Raw genomic sequence first — 16,279 nt, 5'->3', positions numbered from 1 at the left:
TTTTGATATTTATTAAATAAAAAAAAATCTCAATTAAAAACACAAACTTCTAACTTGATAACAAATAAATGACGTAACAGGATAGGAAAGTAAATTTGATACTCGGGACACCCCAGACTTTCGGTAACGCCCCCCGGACGGTGACGTCACGTGGCCGCGTCTCGTGAGCCTACCGAGGGGGGCGGGGTTACCAACAGCGGAGTCGGTCCGTCTGTGGAGCGAACGCCGCCGACCGGAGGTCAGCGCTGGACTGGTTCGATTTGGCTAAAGACGTCGACGGGAAGCGGGGCCACGGCCTGCGGTAAAGATGGCGGATGTGGACGGCGACGGAACTCGGTCGACTCTCCCTTCGGCGTCCCGCAACGGCCCGGTCGTCTGCTCGCCTGCGGGCACCGCGGCCCAGAACGCGCCGACGGTGACGTCGGGTCCGCGGATGGTGAAGATCGTCAAGTCGGAGTCCGGCTACGGCTTCAATGTTCGCGGTCAAGTTAGCGAGGGGGGGCAGCTCCGGAGCATCAACGGGGAGCTGTACGCCCCCCTCCAGCACGTCAGCGCCGTTCTGCCCGGCGGTGCGGCTGAGCGAGCCGGGATCGCGAAGGGCGACCGGATCCTGGAAGTGTAAGTCCCCGCTGGAACATTAGCTGTCTTCCGTAAACGTTTCGTTACAATAAAACGAAACGTCACTTGTTTCGTTTTAATGGAATTAAAAGTAGCCTAACCCACTTTTAAATCTTGCTTTTCATTTTTGGTCCATTTTACGATCGTTTTCTCCCTTTTTTAACCCTTTATTGGGAGCTACGTGATGCTAACGCCAGTGAATTAAACGAGCTACAAATCTTAAGCTAACTAGCTTACATAAACTGGACATCAGGGATGCATGTTGATTGGCTTTAGCTAGCTAGCTAGCTAGCCCACTCAGCTAGCCCCGAGTCGCGGAATGTTTTATCTGGAAAAAGCGGGTTTATTTTTTTTATGTAGTTCTTCTCATGTGTTCACGCTTGTCTGGTGTATTTCTAATTATTGATTTGGAAGCTGATCTCTCGGTGACGCCCATCCAAGGCGTTACCCTAAATAAGGCTAAAACCTGCAAATACACATTTATTACTGTTCATTGTAAGTTTAGTTGTACTGTGTTCGTGTATTACTGGAAACGCGAGTACTGTGTCGGGTTATGCTGCAATAATAACAAAAACAGAACAACCAGGAACTGCGTTTCCTTGCTGAGAAGTTTCTCTCTGGTCACATGACGCGCCGGCCCGTCATGTGACCAGAGACGACGTTTCCCTTCCTCCCAGTAACGGGGTGAGTGTGGAAGGAGCCACCCACAAGCAGGTGGTGGACCTGATCCGGGCCGGGCAGAAGGAGCTGCTCCTGGCCGTGCTGTCGGTTCCGGCCCAGGAGGCCGACGGGCTGGAGGGCGGCGACGACGTCCAGCTCAACTTCGACTACAGCGACAAGCAGGCGGTTCCCATTTCCGTTCCCACCTACAAACACGTGGAGCAGCACGCCGAGAGGTTCGTGGTGAGTGCGGCGTTCCCGTGATCCCGAACATCTGGAAGGCGGCCGTTCTTTCTGCTCCGTGGTCCGATGCGCCGCCGTCTGCTCCCGGCAGGTGTACAACGTCTCCATGTCGGGGAGGCAGCTGTGCTCAAAGCGCTACCGGGAGTTTGCTATCCTGCACCAGAACATCAAGAGGGAGTTTTCCAACTTCAACTTCCCCAAGCTTCCCGGGAAATGGCCCTTCTCCCTCTCCGAGCAGCAGCTGGACGCTCGCCGCCGAGGTCTGGAGGAATATCTTGAGCGAGGTGGGTCGGATCGAAACGCCGCGCCGGCAGGGCCACGCCCCCTCCGGCCGCCCTGACGCCTCCCTCTCTCCGTCTCCGTCTCCGTCTCCGTCTGTCTCCAGTGTGCTCCGTGAGGGTGATCGGAGAGAGCGACATCATCCAGGAGTTCCTGTCTGAGTCGGACGAGGTACGCGTCTCGTTCGTTAAAGCAGGAAGTACCGGGGGGGGGGGGGGGGGCGGCGCCCTCCGGCCGTGAGTACGGCGTTTAAACGGGAGAGTTCGTCGAGGTCGTTGGAGCAGCAGCAGCGTGACTGAATTCAAACCGGCGCCGGTTTGTTCAGGACAAACCCGTGCTCCGCGTGACGCCCGGCCTCGCTCATTTGGCGCCGCGGCTGTCCCCGTGACCCGTTACCTCGCCTTGCAGAACTACAACGGCGTGACGGACGTGGAGCTGCGGATCGCCCTGCCAGACACGACCACCGTCTCTGTCCGGGTGCGCAAGAACGCCACCACCGATCAGGTGTACCAGGTGAGAGCGCGGCGCGGCGCGGCGCCAACGGCCCCGAGGTTCGCACGCGGCCGCCGCCTGACGCCCGTCTCTCCTCCCGCAGGCGTTGGTGATGAAGGTGGGGATGGACGGCGTCATGGCCAGCTACTTCGCCCTCTTTGAAGTCATCAACCACACCTTCGGTAAGAACTTCGTCCGTACGGTTGACTTCCTGACGCCGGCGCCGCCACTTCCTGCTCATCCTCCTGGCTGTTGCTCGTTGCAGTGCGGAAGATGGCGCCCAACGAGTTCCCTCACAAGCTTTACGTGCAGAACTACACGTCGGCGGTGCCGGGGACCTGCTTGGCGCTCCGCAAATGGCTGTTCAGCTTCCAGGAGGAGGAGCTGCTGAGAGACAACCCTCTGCGCTGCACTACTGCTTTCATCAGGTAACGGCGGGGGGGGGGGGGCGTCGATCCCACCGGTCCAGGGCGGAGAGCTGTAGACCGGGAATGTCGCTGTGTTATGTTCATCCAAAACGTGTCGATTTCAATCTGATTGTTTCATATCCTGAAGAAAATGTCAACCAGGAAGTGCTAAGAATAGAATCCTGAACGGTTCGGGCTTCGTAGCTAAAACCGGGAACGCAGCGAGTCCAAAGGTCACCCTGAAGCGCTTTAAAAAGGTGGAGAGGATTTCTCCCGGGTGCGACGATGTTGTTGTTTTGGTCCTGACCTGCAGCTGAAACCGCCACGACGGGACATTTGAGCGTTTTTCCTTTTGTGGCGTGGATGTGACGAACGTCTCTTCATGCTTCCCTCGTCTCCTGTCTGCTCAGGCTTCGGAAGATGTGAAGAAGGGATTCATAAAAACGGAGGACAAGTCCTACCAGCTGCAGAAACTGGCAGAGCAGCGCAAGACGGCCACAGTCAGTAACACAGACGAGTCTTTGTGTGGGGGGGGCGGGGGGGGGGCGACCGGCGACCGGCGACCTGAGTCATCGCCAAAACCTTACCCAATGAGAGTGCAGAACAGCCAGGAGGCCTAAAAGCATTTAGTGACAGCGACGCTCCGAGCTACATGCTACGTAGCGTCTGCTAGCGCCTCAGAGCAAACTGTGTGTTCTTCCACGTGATCTGTGTTGACCTCTGAACTCAGTCTGTGTTGTGTAATACCGCCGTGCAGTACCTGAGTCTGCTGCGGGCGTGCGAGGGCTACAACGAGGTGGCGTTCCCCCACTGCGCCTGCGACTCCAGGAGGAAGGGCCACGTCGTCGCCGCCGTCGGCATCCGTCACTTCAAGCTGCACGCCTGCACCGAGGACGGCGCGCTGGAGGTGTGTGTGGGGGGGGGGGGGGCTTAGTAAAGGCCTGTGAGCGACCTCCGACCTCTGTCTCCCTCAGAACCAGGTGATCGCGTTCGAGTGGGGGGAGATGCAGCGTTGGGACACCGACGAAGAAGGGATGGCGTTCTGCTTCGAATACGCCAGAGGAGAGAAAAAACCTCGCTGGGTCAAGATCTTCACGCCATACGTGAGTGGCGTGTGTGTGTGTGTGTGTGTGTGTGTGTGTGTGTGTGTGTGTGTGTGCGCGTGCGCGTGCGCGTGCGTGTGTGTGTTTATGTATTCGAGCAGCACTCTGGAGAATAGAATCGTCTGTCTCCGATTGTCCTCCAGTTCAACTACATGCACGAGTGCTTCGAGCGCGTCTTCTGTGAGCTGAAGTGGAGGAAGCGGGTAAGACCCGCCCCTTTCCTCGTGGCTCGGCGCCAAGTCTGACGTTCTAAACGCGGCTTTCTGCTTCTCTGGGATTAAATCTGAGCGTTTGGTTCCTTTACCCCCGTCAGGTCGAGGACGAGGCGTCTGACAAAGACAACAAAAACTGCAGCAGCAACGGTGAGCAGCGAGAACCGAAGCCGGAGAGGCTGGAAAATGATCCGGGACGAATCGGGAATATTTATCCAGGAATGGCGCCGAGGGCTGCTCTGATCGACGGCTCCCATCATGCATCATGAATCATGCGTCTCATTGTGGTTTATCTTGTTCATCTAAAACATTCTTCTGTGTTCCAGAGATTCTGCCTCCTCTGGAGACCCAGCAGAAGGGATGGCGCCACCTAGGGGGGGAGATCGCAACTTCCTAAAACCATCTGTCATCCACTTGCATCATCGCTAGCACCCCCCAGAGAGCGCTCGCCTACAAACGCCACCCTGAGAAACGGAGGCGCCCCGATGCCTGGAAGACAAACTGGAATAGCCCCCCCCCCCCCCCCCCCCCGGATCCACACAGCAGGAAGGGGAACAAAGAGGCACGCCAACGCTCATGTCATTGCTAGACCCCCCCATAGCATCTGTTTTGTTTTCCTCCATAGCATCCATATGTGGGGCAGGACGCTGAGTGAGATGTATAAACAACACGTGATTGGTCGGGGGGGGGGCTGCCATTTGCACAGAAGGAGGGATCGGACACGACGCTCCGATCTCCGACGCCAGCGAGGCAGAAAAACATGCTCAGTGATCCGTTTTCACCTTCTAATGCCGGATCCCGCCAGCAGGGGGCAGCAGAATGTAAACCAGACTCAGTCTGAGGTTTAGAGCGGAACTAGAAATCCTCTTTAAGAGGGATCCCTCTGGGCTCCATTAACCGCATCTAGAGGACAGGTGTGTGTGCGTGTGTGTGCGTGTGTGTGCGTGTGTGTGTGTGCGCGCTGGAGCCGAGGAGTAAACAGTATTGTGTTTGTGTGCACGTTATATTTTTGCTTATTTTACAATTTACTTTCAGCAACATTTCATTTTGTCACAAAATAAAATGTTTGTTTTTATTTTCTCTGTCGGTGTTCAGTCGTCTGGAAACGCTCATGCTTCGAGAAACCCCCCAGTTGAGACTTGTCCTGTTTACCCCCCTAAGGGCTAATAGTTCCCATTAATAACCTCATACTGACAGTTTGTTTGTTTACTGTTGACTTTTAGAGCTCAAGTTCAAAAACAGGATTTTTGTTTTTTACACTTCATCGTAGCTTTGGATTCAATAAAACATAAAGTAAAACATCCATTACCTTTGCGTGTGCGTGTAGCGTGTGTGGCGTGTGTGTGTCCATCGTTGACTTTGCTGGTGAGCTTCTCGGCTGTGATTGGGCGAGCCTGCTGAGACGCCAGACAGATGGAGACAAATGGGAGGCGTCTAACGTGCACGCCCGCACACACACACACACCATAGGTCGCCGTGCGCTGTCATGTGCTGATTGCTAGACGGATGACAGGAGCATCACAGCCGTTCATCCGTGATGCTCATCGTCATCACAGGGGGATGCGGTTGCCATGGCAGCACGACCACAGCCTCCAGCCAGTTAGTTTGCGCTCCGTACTGTTTGAGGAGCGCGCGATGTCTGTGCTGACGTCACGCCACGCTCAGAAAGTTCGTGGTCATCGCAACCGCCGCTGAAATTCCCTCTAATGATGCAGTTGCTATAGCAACACAACCCCCCCTTTCCCTGAGCCTCGTTCCAAATCGCTGCTGAGCTGCACGACACCAGCGAGCGGCGGGTGTGTCAGATCATTTGCGTCGCGGCTTCCGTAGCCGCCGCGAAAAAGATGATGGTTTAACACGTCATGAAGAAACAACAGCGAGCAGCGAGGGACATTATTAATCTAAAGTCTTGTCTGTTTGACTCCTGCTTAACCTGTAAAATAATCGTTTTTGAAAACATCACGGACAAAATGACCTTTTTATTTATTAGAACTGACCCCCCCCCCCCCCCCCCCCCACGAAGAAACGAGCTGAGGCAAAAAGAGTTTTATATCTAAGAAAACAAAAGTTTACCGAGTTAAGAAAAAGGACAAAAATGTTGCGGAGTAATAAATTGTAACAATATTTTAAATAAAGTTATATATTGGTGGGGAAAGCTGCGTGTCTGAGTTTATTTCCTCTCCCCGGGTTGGTTTTGTGGCAGCAGTTCGATGATAAATCGCTTTTATATGGTTTTGATCATTGTATCGATTATTCCGTAAATTTGCATTTTTAAATGTCGATGATTTATGTACGAAGGACTTTCAACGGAAACAAGACCGCAATGATTTTTAGAAATGCTCCTCTTAGACAGGATGTTTGACTGTACTTGTACTGTAACATGCTACTGTGTGACTGTACTTGTACTCTAACATTCTATCTAATAAATATATTCATCATCAATCGGATCTAAATGACCCAAAACGCATCTTCAGAATTATTTTCATCCAGTAACTTTGTTTTTATCTTGCTAACAGACCGGAGATAAAAGTGACTTGAATTCCCCGGTAACGTGGAATCAGAGCAGAAAGAGGATGAATTGATAACCCGGGTCGTTTTGGGGCTTGATTTGATCCCCTTCCCAGAGTGATCGATCAGAACTCGCGCAGATGACGTTCAACCGGCTCACATCGATCCCGGGAGGATCCGCCGGTGATTTATGGCCGCGAGGCCTTGACTTCCGGCGGGACGTGGTTTGGTTGGATTATCAATCCCGACGACACGCGAGGCTCTCTGAGTGGGGCGGGGCTAATCGATCACCGTCTGCCCCGCCCTCTCCGATCCTCAGCCGCATCGACCCGCGTTTTGGACCCAATTAAAAGCCGCATCGATGCGTGACGCCACGTGGGTAATCCGTGGACCGGAGCCGTGACGCGCGAGGCGCGGCTTCGGTGAAATATCCTCGGCCTTGGAGAAGCTTTACGCGCGTCTACTCTTATTAAATGAAAAACAAAACAGCAACAGCTGATTGATTGGATGCAAACTCTGAGGCTCATCTCCCCGCACGCACGCACGCACGCACTCTCTCTCTTTTATTGCATCTAGATTGCTGGCGCAGCACATCAGGAGTCTGAATGGGGTCCAAGGAGCCATTAAACACAGTCTGACACGCGCACTCCGTGCCACGTCCTGTCCCCGCGCCTGACGGACACGCGTATGCGTGACGGCGCGCTTTTAATTTATGCTCATTTCTGCGGTACATATTTTCTGTGGCGGTGATGAACCGCAGCGGCCTTCGTTCTGCGGACCCCCCCGCCTCTCTCTGTCGCTCATAAAGACGATTAATCGCCCCCCCCCCTTTTTTTCCCTCCATTAACGCGCCTCCCCCACCCCCCCCCCCCCTCGATCAATCACGTCCCCGTCCGGCTCTCGCCGCGCGTCAGCACTTTCTTCCTCTCCTCCCGACGTCGTGTCATTTTTCTCCCCGTTTTTGGGGGTCAGGCCAGCGGGGTGGAGAGGAGCGGAGGAGGAGTGCGCCTCCTCCATGCCTCCCCGTCTCACGAGAGGATGAGGAGGGTCGGTGAAGACAGCATCCATCCGGATGAAGATGCTGACGTGTTTCTTGTATTCATCCGCGCACATTTGCCCTATTTGACGGCGGATTCCTGCCTCGGGAAAAGGAATTCTCCCTCCCTCCCAATAAAGGATGAGAGAAGCTTCATTATTATTTATTAAGTGGTTAAAAACATGTATCTTAAATTTGGACTTCCTAACGGTGTTTGGTTCTAGTCCTGTAATATTGAAAGAGTCTTTTAGATCAGCTGAAAAGCTTTTATTATCTTACACGGCAATATTTGTGTGTGTAAAAATAAAGGCCGTTTCACCTCAGACTGCTAGCTGTTAGCTTAGCGTCTTCACGCGGAGTTCAGTCACTTATATGGATGGAAACACGAACATTAGATTTCATTTAGATTTGGCTTTTCTTTTCTGACAAATAAAAAATCTATGGCACAATAAATACATTTCAAGCAACTTCTACCTGGTGGAACCGCAGCGATAGCTTGCTGAGCTAAGCTAAGGCAAGCTAGCCGCCGGTTGCTGCTCTGGCCTCGGGTTCGGGTTCGGGTTCTTACCTTTGATGAAGGAAAACAAACTCTTCAACCGAAATCGTATCTGCTCAACCGTAAAGACGTCTTTGTGGTATTCAAAGTGAAGTACTACCCTCTAGTACGCCAATCATCATCTAGTTATAGTACAACATGTAGTATTCATACGACTTGTGCACCGTTACTATAAAACGTGAACGGCTTTCGACGGTCATGAATATAAAAGCTTGTGAGTTTTGAGCTTTGGTCCGGTCGGCCATCTTTCAGCCGGTGAACCCGCGCTGACCTCCGAGGCGGTAAAGACCTGTCGGGTTCGATCAGGAGACTCCTCCGCGTCTCCGGCGGCCGCACCGCCAACGGGACCGGGTAAACGGTCCCGCCGAGGAGCTTCTGATCTCTGCTGATTGGTGCGGATTGGCAATCGTCTCGGGGAGATAAGGACATTTAAACGGAGACGGGAAGTCATCTTTAAAGCTTATTAGTCTTAGAGATTGCCCGAGGTCCTCCAACGTGACGGTCGTTAGACGGGCGTGGTTGAATAATGGATGAGATCTTTCCTCTCTGTTGCCGCCTCCCCCCGTTTCTCCTCCGCCCCCCCTCTCTAGACCGGATGGATCGTTCTTTGTACTATTCTGGAGCGTCTTTATCGCTCGGCCCTCGAGGTCAATCACAAAACAGACTCTGTGACGTAAACGAAACGGTTCTGGGAGAACGTCCTCTTCGCATTCACACAAAGTCCTTTGAGATCGCCTCCACAAAGTTCGGCGCGGACATGAGGATGGAGATCGTGCATATGATGTTGAAGACGCTGAACGCCACCAGACACAGGCGGTCGATTACGGCTCCTGCAAATTTCCACTGGTCCGCCACGCTCTCCGCCTCGTCCTGCTCTCGGAGTCGGTCCGCCATGAAGCGCACCTCCTCCAGGATGGCCTGCAGCTGGGGGTCTCCCACGCAGGCAGAGGAGCATCCTCCCAGGCCTCCAGCTCCGAAGCCGCCCCCGCTGGAGACGGTGCTGGGGCAGCCCGTATCCACGTTGGGAGTCGGAGGCGGCGGGGAGCCGCAGAACTGAGACGGCAGGTGAGGAAGAGGAGGAGGAGGAGGGCTTCCCGCTCCTCTCGGAGAACCCGTGGAGACGTTGTTCCTCTGGACGGGCTCGGGGAGAACCGGGGGCTCCTCCATGCTCTGGAAGCCCATGTAAATGAGGTTCCCGTTGTTGTTGGCGCTGGACTGGGCGTGGAGGTGAGGGTACCCCGGGTGGAGGGGGCCCAGGTGCTGCGGGTGCAGGGGGTGGAGGGTGGGGTCCGGAGGGTTCGGGATGCTTCCGCTGTGGGAGCCTGAGGAGCAGCGGCGTAGGTGGGGGGCGCACGGCGGCCGCTCGGGGTCGTCGCTCTCTCCGGGACGCTTCATGCGCAGGAACCAGGCGACCCACTGGAGCAGGACGAGCTGCACCTGCGGGATAGAAGAGAGGAAACCCCGCCCCCCCGAGCATCTCATCACCGCTTCACATCACGGATGATGATGATGAAGGTTCTGACTCACCCATTTGGGCATGTTCCCCCCGTTGGGATCGTGGTGGTGGTACTGCAGAACCACCACCGTGGCGATGACCGACATCCCGACGATGATCATTATGCTGGCGAAGTACTGACCTGGACCAGGAAGGGGACAGAGTTGGACGTCGCTGCGTCCAAAGACTTCTGGTCCCAGAAGGGGACAGAGTTGGACGTTGCTGCGTCCAAAGACTTCTGGTCCAGAAGGGGACAGCGTTGGACGTCGCTGCGTCCAAAGACTTTATATTTGCCGTTTGTAACTTTCCCAACGAGCAGGATTTGCAGCTTCGCCGGAGACACAGCCGAACGTCTGTCTCCTGTCAGCAGCGTCCCCTCGATCAATTCAGCCATTACATTGAGGGGGGGGGGGGGGGGCGAACAGATGGCTCAAATAAACTCGCCGTGCCTTCGTGGAATCGAAGCACATTTACTTTCCTGATTTGTTTTTAGCTCGTGCACCGGGCCTGCGATCGGTTTAGAGGATGTAGCCATCAATAAAGGGTCACGTTCCATTTCCAGGTCAATAAAACACACGCCGCTGTGAAAGCGTTCGAGGCCGTAACCGTGGCGACCAGAAGATGAATCCCAGTGCTTTCAAAAAGCGTCCCGACAGTTCGGTCCAATGAAAGTGGTGACTTCTAACCGGCGTCCTCGGCTCAGTTAGCCTAGCTAGCATGCTAACGCAGCGGGCGTACCTACCTATGAGAGGGACGGAGTCGGACGTCGCCGGCATGATCTCTGCGACCAGCAGCATGAAGACAGTCAGAGACAGCAGGACGGTGATGCCTGAGCAGAGGGAGGGACACCTGTTTGACATCCTGTCCCGCCTCCAGCTGTTTAAACGCCAGCTCCGCCCACCTGAAGGCCCCGCCCACCCGAAGGCCGCCCGCTCCGGCCTCCAATCCGGCAACGGGACGGAGGGTTTTCCTGGAAGGCAAGCGTGTCTGTCTACCCTGATCGATTCCCCAGCTTTAATCACATCGATGGGTTAATTGGCCTGAGAAATGCTGAGTCATGCAGAAGCTGTCACCGTCACGGAGCCCCCCCCCAACCAGACGACACAAGAGTTCATAAATATTCCGAGTCATTCAATTAATCTAATCGATGAATCGACTGATTTGTAGGAAAGATAATCGGAAGTCTTTGATGGTCGTCCAGCGCCGTTTGGAATCCATTTCCTGTCTCTCACCGTTTCGTCCTCATCAATCCTCCCTCCTTCTCCGTCTTCCCGTCATCCCTCTTCCCTCCCTCGGTTCCCCGGTGTCTTTCATCTCTTAAACCGAATCCATTCAGTTCTTGCTATTGATTTTGTGTTTCTCAACCCAACCGGTCCAGAGAGACGGACGCCCACTCGAGTCTTGGGTTCTGTTCAAGGTTTCTGCCTGTTAAAGGGAAGTCGGGCTCTGTCCTTCCCTGCTACGCCTGTAACGTGTCTTGAGGTGACTTCCTGTTATGATCTGAACCCCCCCCCCCCCCCCCCCCCCCGTCCACTCACCCAGCGAGATCTTCTCCCCGGAGTCGGCCGGCAGCACGAAGATGAGCAGCGTCATGGAGGACAGCAGCACGCAGGGGATGAGGAGGTTCAGGCGTAGTAGAGCGTCCGGCGCCGTATCGTCACCACGAAGGTCACGTCGGGGTACGGCTCTTTGCAGCACTCGTAGAAGGCCTCGCTCCTGGTGCCCGGAACGCCTGGAAGCAAGAGGACCGGGTGAGACCGGCTGAGCGGGTCCTAATGAAGACGGGGGGGGGGGGCTTCTGTCCCGCACCTATCAGGTCCCACTCGCCGTTGGGCATGAAGCCCGAGACGTCGGCCGTGTTCATCTGGAGGTCCAGCAGCCACCCGTCGTACGTCCAGGAGCCGAACTTCAGCTCGCACCTCTGGATGTCGAAGGGGAACCAGCGCACGTCCACGTTGCACGTGCTCATGAAGATCCCTGAGAACGAGGGACGAATCCTAGGAGAGAAGACGGATGTGAAGGATCTGCAAAAAACGCTGCGTCACAGCTAAGAATAGACGCCGCGGGATCTTATTAGCATCGAGCGGCTACAGCGGGCTGGGAGAAGCAGCAGGAGATCTGGGTCCGTCTCCAACAAGCGGAGCACAGAAGGAACCGAATCGCACGGCCGTGCCCGGAGTCACGCAGACGGACTCGGCCGGCGATGGAGAGGAAGGAACGCAGCGAATGCAGAGGGATCCATGTTTGATATGCAAATGAGAGGAATCACGGCGAGGGAAGCTGGAAACCGCCTTTCTATTCGTGCAGAGTCAGAGACATCAAAGTCTTCCAATCGTGTGTTTATAATTACAGCGGAGCGTTTGCTGATCATTGCACAGTGCATTTATATATTAATATATATTAATAAGCTTAAAGCAACATTTTTCTGCCGCTTGGACAAATCTCTCTCTCTCTCTCTCTCTCCCTCTTTGCAGCAAATTGAAAGCCATCCTGATAAATCCACTCCGCAGAAGCCGCTCCGGACTCCGTGCTTGTAAATGTCAGTCGGCAGAGACGGGCGCCGGACGCCTGATTTATGGCTCAACCTAAACGCAGCATCATTAAATCCCGCAGCTTCACGCCTGCCTTTGAGTTACGAAGCGACGGCAAACCTTGTTGCCTCTCCGGTTCTTTTCCTCCTGCTCTGTCTCACCATGTTTTGTGGGAAACATGGTGAGACAAAATGAGGGAGTCAGCGAGGAGGAGGAGGAGGAGGAGGAGGAGGTGCGTCTCACCTGGGGGCAGGTACTTGGCGTAGCCGCTGGAGTTCACCAGGACGTTGGTCTTAAAGGTGGAGTCAAAGTCTTCATCTGCACTGAGGAAGGACAGACGAGGGGTGACGCCGCTGGTTGAACCGTAAAGTGGGGGGGGCAGCTGAAGGTCTACCTGTTGTAGAGCAGGATGTCGGGGGTCCACACCTGGTCCGTGGTGAAGCGGAGGTTCTTCACGCCGGGATGCTGGCTCTGGTTCCACTGGAGGTAGTGGTCGAACCAGCTCTAACGCGGACACAGAGGCAGACTGAACCAGCCGCTTCCTCCCAGAGTCAGTCGGAAGATCCTGATTGGTTCTTACCATCTGCAGCCAGATGTTAGTGGTCAACACCTGGTTCTTCTCGTCCTGCGGGACAGTTCAAAACGTCTTTAGGCCACCGGATGATGGGAAATCACGACAAGCACTTCCTGTTGGCGAGTCCTACCACGTCCATGATCTGGATCAGGCTGAGGGAGAAGAGGACGGTGAGCGGCCGCGAGTCGTTGGCCACCGGCCGCTCCATCCGGTTGTAGTCCTTCAGCAGGTTCTTCAGGAGGCTCCTCTGGTGGGGGCCCTGCAGCGACACTGCAGGCACACACGCCGGACCGCTTAAAACTGCATTTCCATGGCAACGACAACAGACGATCGAGGTCTTCGTTGCATTGTTTTTTCTAGTTTTGATATTTATTTTGGGGGAGGGGCATCTCTTGTTTAACTTAAACCATGAAGATGAAATAACAGTAAAGTGGAGCTGCTTGAACAACCTGAGCGTTTAGACAGGAAATCCCCCCCCCCTCCCCCCCCAGGTTTGAAGCCTGTCATCCCTAAAAATAATGCAGATCATCCGATCAAACCGGGAGATGGGCTGAACTCCAGCATCTATAAATCCATCCGGGAGAGGAAGAATAAAGAGAGAAGAGGGGGAGGAAAGAAAGAAAGAGAAGAAGCCGGAGATTCAATGACGAAACCGGCAGAAATGAAAACTGATCTTTCATCAACATTATTCATGCGTAGCTCGACTTTTACGGCCTCGCACGTAATCAAATATGGATGAGAGACGTGCAGCTCCTTCAAAAATAAAGCAGGAAGTCGACCCGCTGAGGAGGAGTGAGGAGGAGTGAGGAGGAGTGAGGAGGACCGTAACGAGGTTGAAGACGTTGAGGATGATTCACATCAGGGACGTTTGGTCCGTCCCGAAGGCCCAGCAGGTCTCCTTCGGTCTGTTGTCGGGAGGTACGGGAGACCCGACCCGTACCTGCAGGTCCATCCGTCGGTGACCCGGTTTCACCTGGAAGGGCCGTCGACTGAGACGAGACTCGAGACTCCAGCAGCGTGTTCTGTCTGTCCTCCCTCCAGGAAGGAGGACAATGGATGGGACGGATATTTGACTTGCACGCTTTCTGCCGCCCCCCCCCCCCCCCCGCGGTAACAAGGAGGCACTTGTGAAAACACCCAGAGACGCAAACCAGCGAGCAAACAGGTGAGCCAGATGCAGACTTTTCCCTCCGTCTTCGGTTCCTGCAGCTTCAACGCTCCGACTCCGACTCCTGGATCAAAGGCACACATCACACCGGAGGAGAGGTAGGGAGGCTCACCGTGGATCAAAGCGGAGAATCCCGAGAGGAGCAGAGCCGCCGAGCACCACATCCTGGGGGAAACCGGAGGTGGAGGAGAAGAAGCGCCGGGTGCTGAAGGAGGAGGCGGAGGGGGAGAGGAGAGGGAGGACCGACTCAGGAAGCTGCTGGAAGTCCGGTGGTCTCCATCCAGTTGGCATCGGAGAGACGGAGTGTGTGTTGAGAGGAAGAGGAGGAAGGAGAGAAGAGGAGAGAGGCTGTGAGCGCTCCCTCTCTCTCCCTCTCTCTCTGTCTCAGGGAGGAGGGACTACAGGAACGGGAGAGATGTCACCGGTGGGGGTAGCAGGAGGTGGAGAAGGAGCAGGAGGAGCTTCGCCTGCATTTTAAATGAAAATGTTTAAATGTTTGAGGAACGATGATAAAGATTATATATAATAAAGAAAAAGGATTTACAGGTCGGTGCAGAAAAGAGTTCATTTTGTCCTCCGTGGACGCGTGAAAAATAAATGGCAGCTGGTTCCACGTGTGTGTGTGAGTGTGTGCGTGTGTGTCTGTGTGTGTCTGTGTGTCTGTGTGTGTGTGTGTGTGTGTGTCTGTGTGTGTGTGTGTGTGTGAGTGTGAGTGTGTGCGTGTGTGTCTGTGTGTGTGTGTGTCTGTGTGTGTGTGTGTGTGTGTGTGTGTGTGCGTGTGTGTGTGTGTGTGTGTGTGTGTGTGTGTCTGTGTGTGTGCGTGTGTGTGTGTGCGTGTCTGAGCGTGCGCGCGGGCAAATGAACTCCCGTTTAATTGAGAAAGTGCTGTTCTCTGCAGGAGGGCACCGGGAACGTGTGTAGTTAAAGTCCACTTCTCATTTGTCCTCACGAAATGCTGATGCAAGGGCAGCGAGACGCCGTGATGCGGGGTGGGGGGGGTGGGGGTGGGGGGTAATAGATTACCCTATTACTTCTCCTGCCCTTCGGAATTACCCCTCTTCTATTCAGCCTGTCACGCATCCGGAGCGCCTCCTCCGGCTCCAGATTCATGCGCGGCTCCCTCCGGAGGATGGAGGATGGAGGCGCGGGAGGAGGACAAGATGGAGGACAAGACGTGTCGTCGGAGACGCGCGTCCTGTTGCTGCTGATGCTGAGTCCAGATGTGGAAAGACTGAGGAAGACTCTGCGCCAAAAGCACAGAACAATCATCAGGCCTCTTCAGGAAAGACCGGAGGCGCCACCTGCTGGCGTGTTTTCACGCTGCAGGGAGGAAGGAGCGAAACGGCTGTGGATGAGCTTTTATTATAGAGGGGGGGGGGGGGGGGGGGGGGGTAATTAACGAAGAAGGAACTGAGCCAAAAGAAATGAAGAGATTAGGAGAGGTGATGCTATAAAGAGGAGGCTAATTGGGAAGTGATGCAGGGCGGAAGCAGAGCAGCTCTCTGACCCCCCTGGGAGGTGGGCTCTAACTGGAGGTCTCTGCCTGTTAAAGGCAGTTTGTCCTTCCTTGAGGAGAACCGTTGGGAGGCGTTCGCTCTGGCTGTGAAGCTTAGATGATTTTATTTTAGCATTAAAACTGTACTGCTAAACAGGATCAAAGACGTTTCACATTCCTCACTTTGCTTTGTTTCTCATAATTCGTATTTCCATTAAAGGTTCTAGCAGCTCTGTAAAATGCTTTTCTGTTCTCGGCCGCTGAGCACATTACACACACTAATCGTAACCTAACCTAATCGTGACCTTTAACCTTTAAAGCTTATTTACTGCCGGTGGCCCCCACCCTCGCGGGGCGTCTTTATCTATTTGTCCCAACCCAAATAAGGATGATGAGCTGGCGCCCAACGGGGGTTCCAGGGCGCGGAGATTTGTCATTTACCGGCCAAAGCAATTAGTCACCGTTTAATTTCAGCTTCTCGGCAGCCGGAGGAGGATTTGCAAGAGAGGAGAGTAATGGGAGCCGCTGACCCCCGGCCATGGAGACGAGACGAGCCGAGACGCGGCACTCGAGATTTACAAGATGGCCGGAGGCGTTGCAGAATCAACAACTCTCACTTCCAGAATCAGCATTATCACAAAGTGCGGAGGAGGAGAACGACTGGAGGGCGTCGCCACGGCTGGATCAATCACCCAGTCAGCAAACATCTGTATGCCGCACGCCTTGGTTTTGAACCCGGGACCTTCTGGCTGGGAGTCCAGTGCACTACCCACTGCACCACGAGACCCACATGTTACCATATTAAACATGATGATCGATAGACAGTAGCATCGATGACTTTAGACCAGAGGCACTGGTTTCACTGGAATCCAGGACGACTGGAGAGCAGTTCTTATGCTGGA

At 54.4% G+C, this 16,279-nt stretch overlaps 2 protein-coding genes across 2 annotated transcripts; one reads left to right on the top strand and one right to left on the bottom strand.

The window, feature by feature from the left end:
- The first annotated feature begins 250 nt into the window (after window positions 1-250).
- snx27a (sorting nexin 27a) lies at window positions 251-6,169 on the top strand. Its single transcript, XM_068747048.1, is given in 14 exon segments — window positions 251-618; window positions 1,296-1,521; window positions 1,613-1,805; window positions 1,907-1,971; window positions 2,209-2,313; window positions 2,396-2,474; window positions 2,558-2,692; window positions 2,695-2,720; window positions 3,110-3,199; window positions 3,457-3,606; window positions 3,674-3,802; window positions 3,946-4,005; window positions 4,116-4,164; window positions 4,341-6,169. Coding segments are annotated over 14 exon segments (1,689 nt in total). The 5' UTR covers window positions 251-307; the 3' UTR covers window positions 4,412-6,169.
- A 2,656-nt stretch (window positions 6,170-8,825) lies between these two features.
- On the bottom strand, window positions 8,826-14,046 carry chrna11 (cholinergic receptor, nicotinic, alpha 11). Its single transcript, XM_068747033.1, is given in 11 exon segments — window positions 8,826-9,551; window positions 9,642-9,751; window positions 10,352-10,438; window positions 11,148-11,240; window positions 11,243-11,341; window positions 11,419-11,586; window positions 12,384-12,463; window positions 12,535-12,644; window positions 12,721-12,765; window positions 12,845-12,984; window positions 13,995-14,046. Coding segments are annotated over 11 exon segments (1,710 nt in total).
- Window positions 14,047-16,279: the final 2,233 nt, after the last annotated feature.

The sequence above is a fragment of the Brachionichthys hirsutus genome, chromosome 13 (genome assembly GCF_040956055.1).
Source record: "Brachionichthys hirsutus isolate HB-005 chromosome 13, CSIRO-AGI_Bhir_v1, whole genome shotgun sequence".
Taxonomy (NCBI): Eukaryota; Metazoa; Chordata; class Actinopteri; order Lophiiformes; family Brachionichthyidae; genus Brachionichthys; species Brachionichthys hirsutus.
The sequence above is the reverse complement of the archived record's forward strand: the minus strand, read 5'-3'. Positions and strand labels throughout refer to the sequence as shown.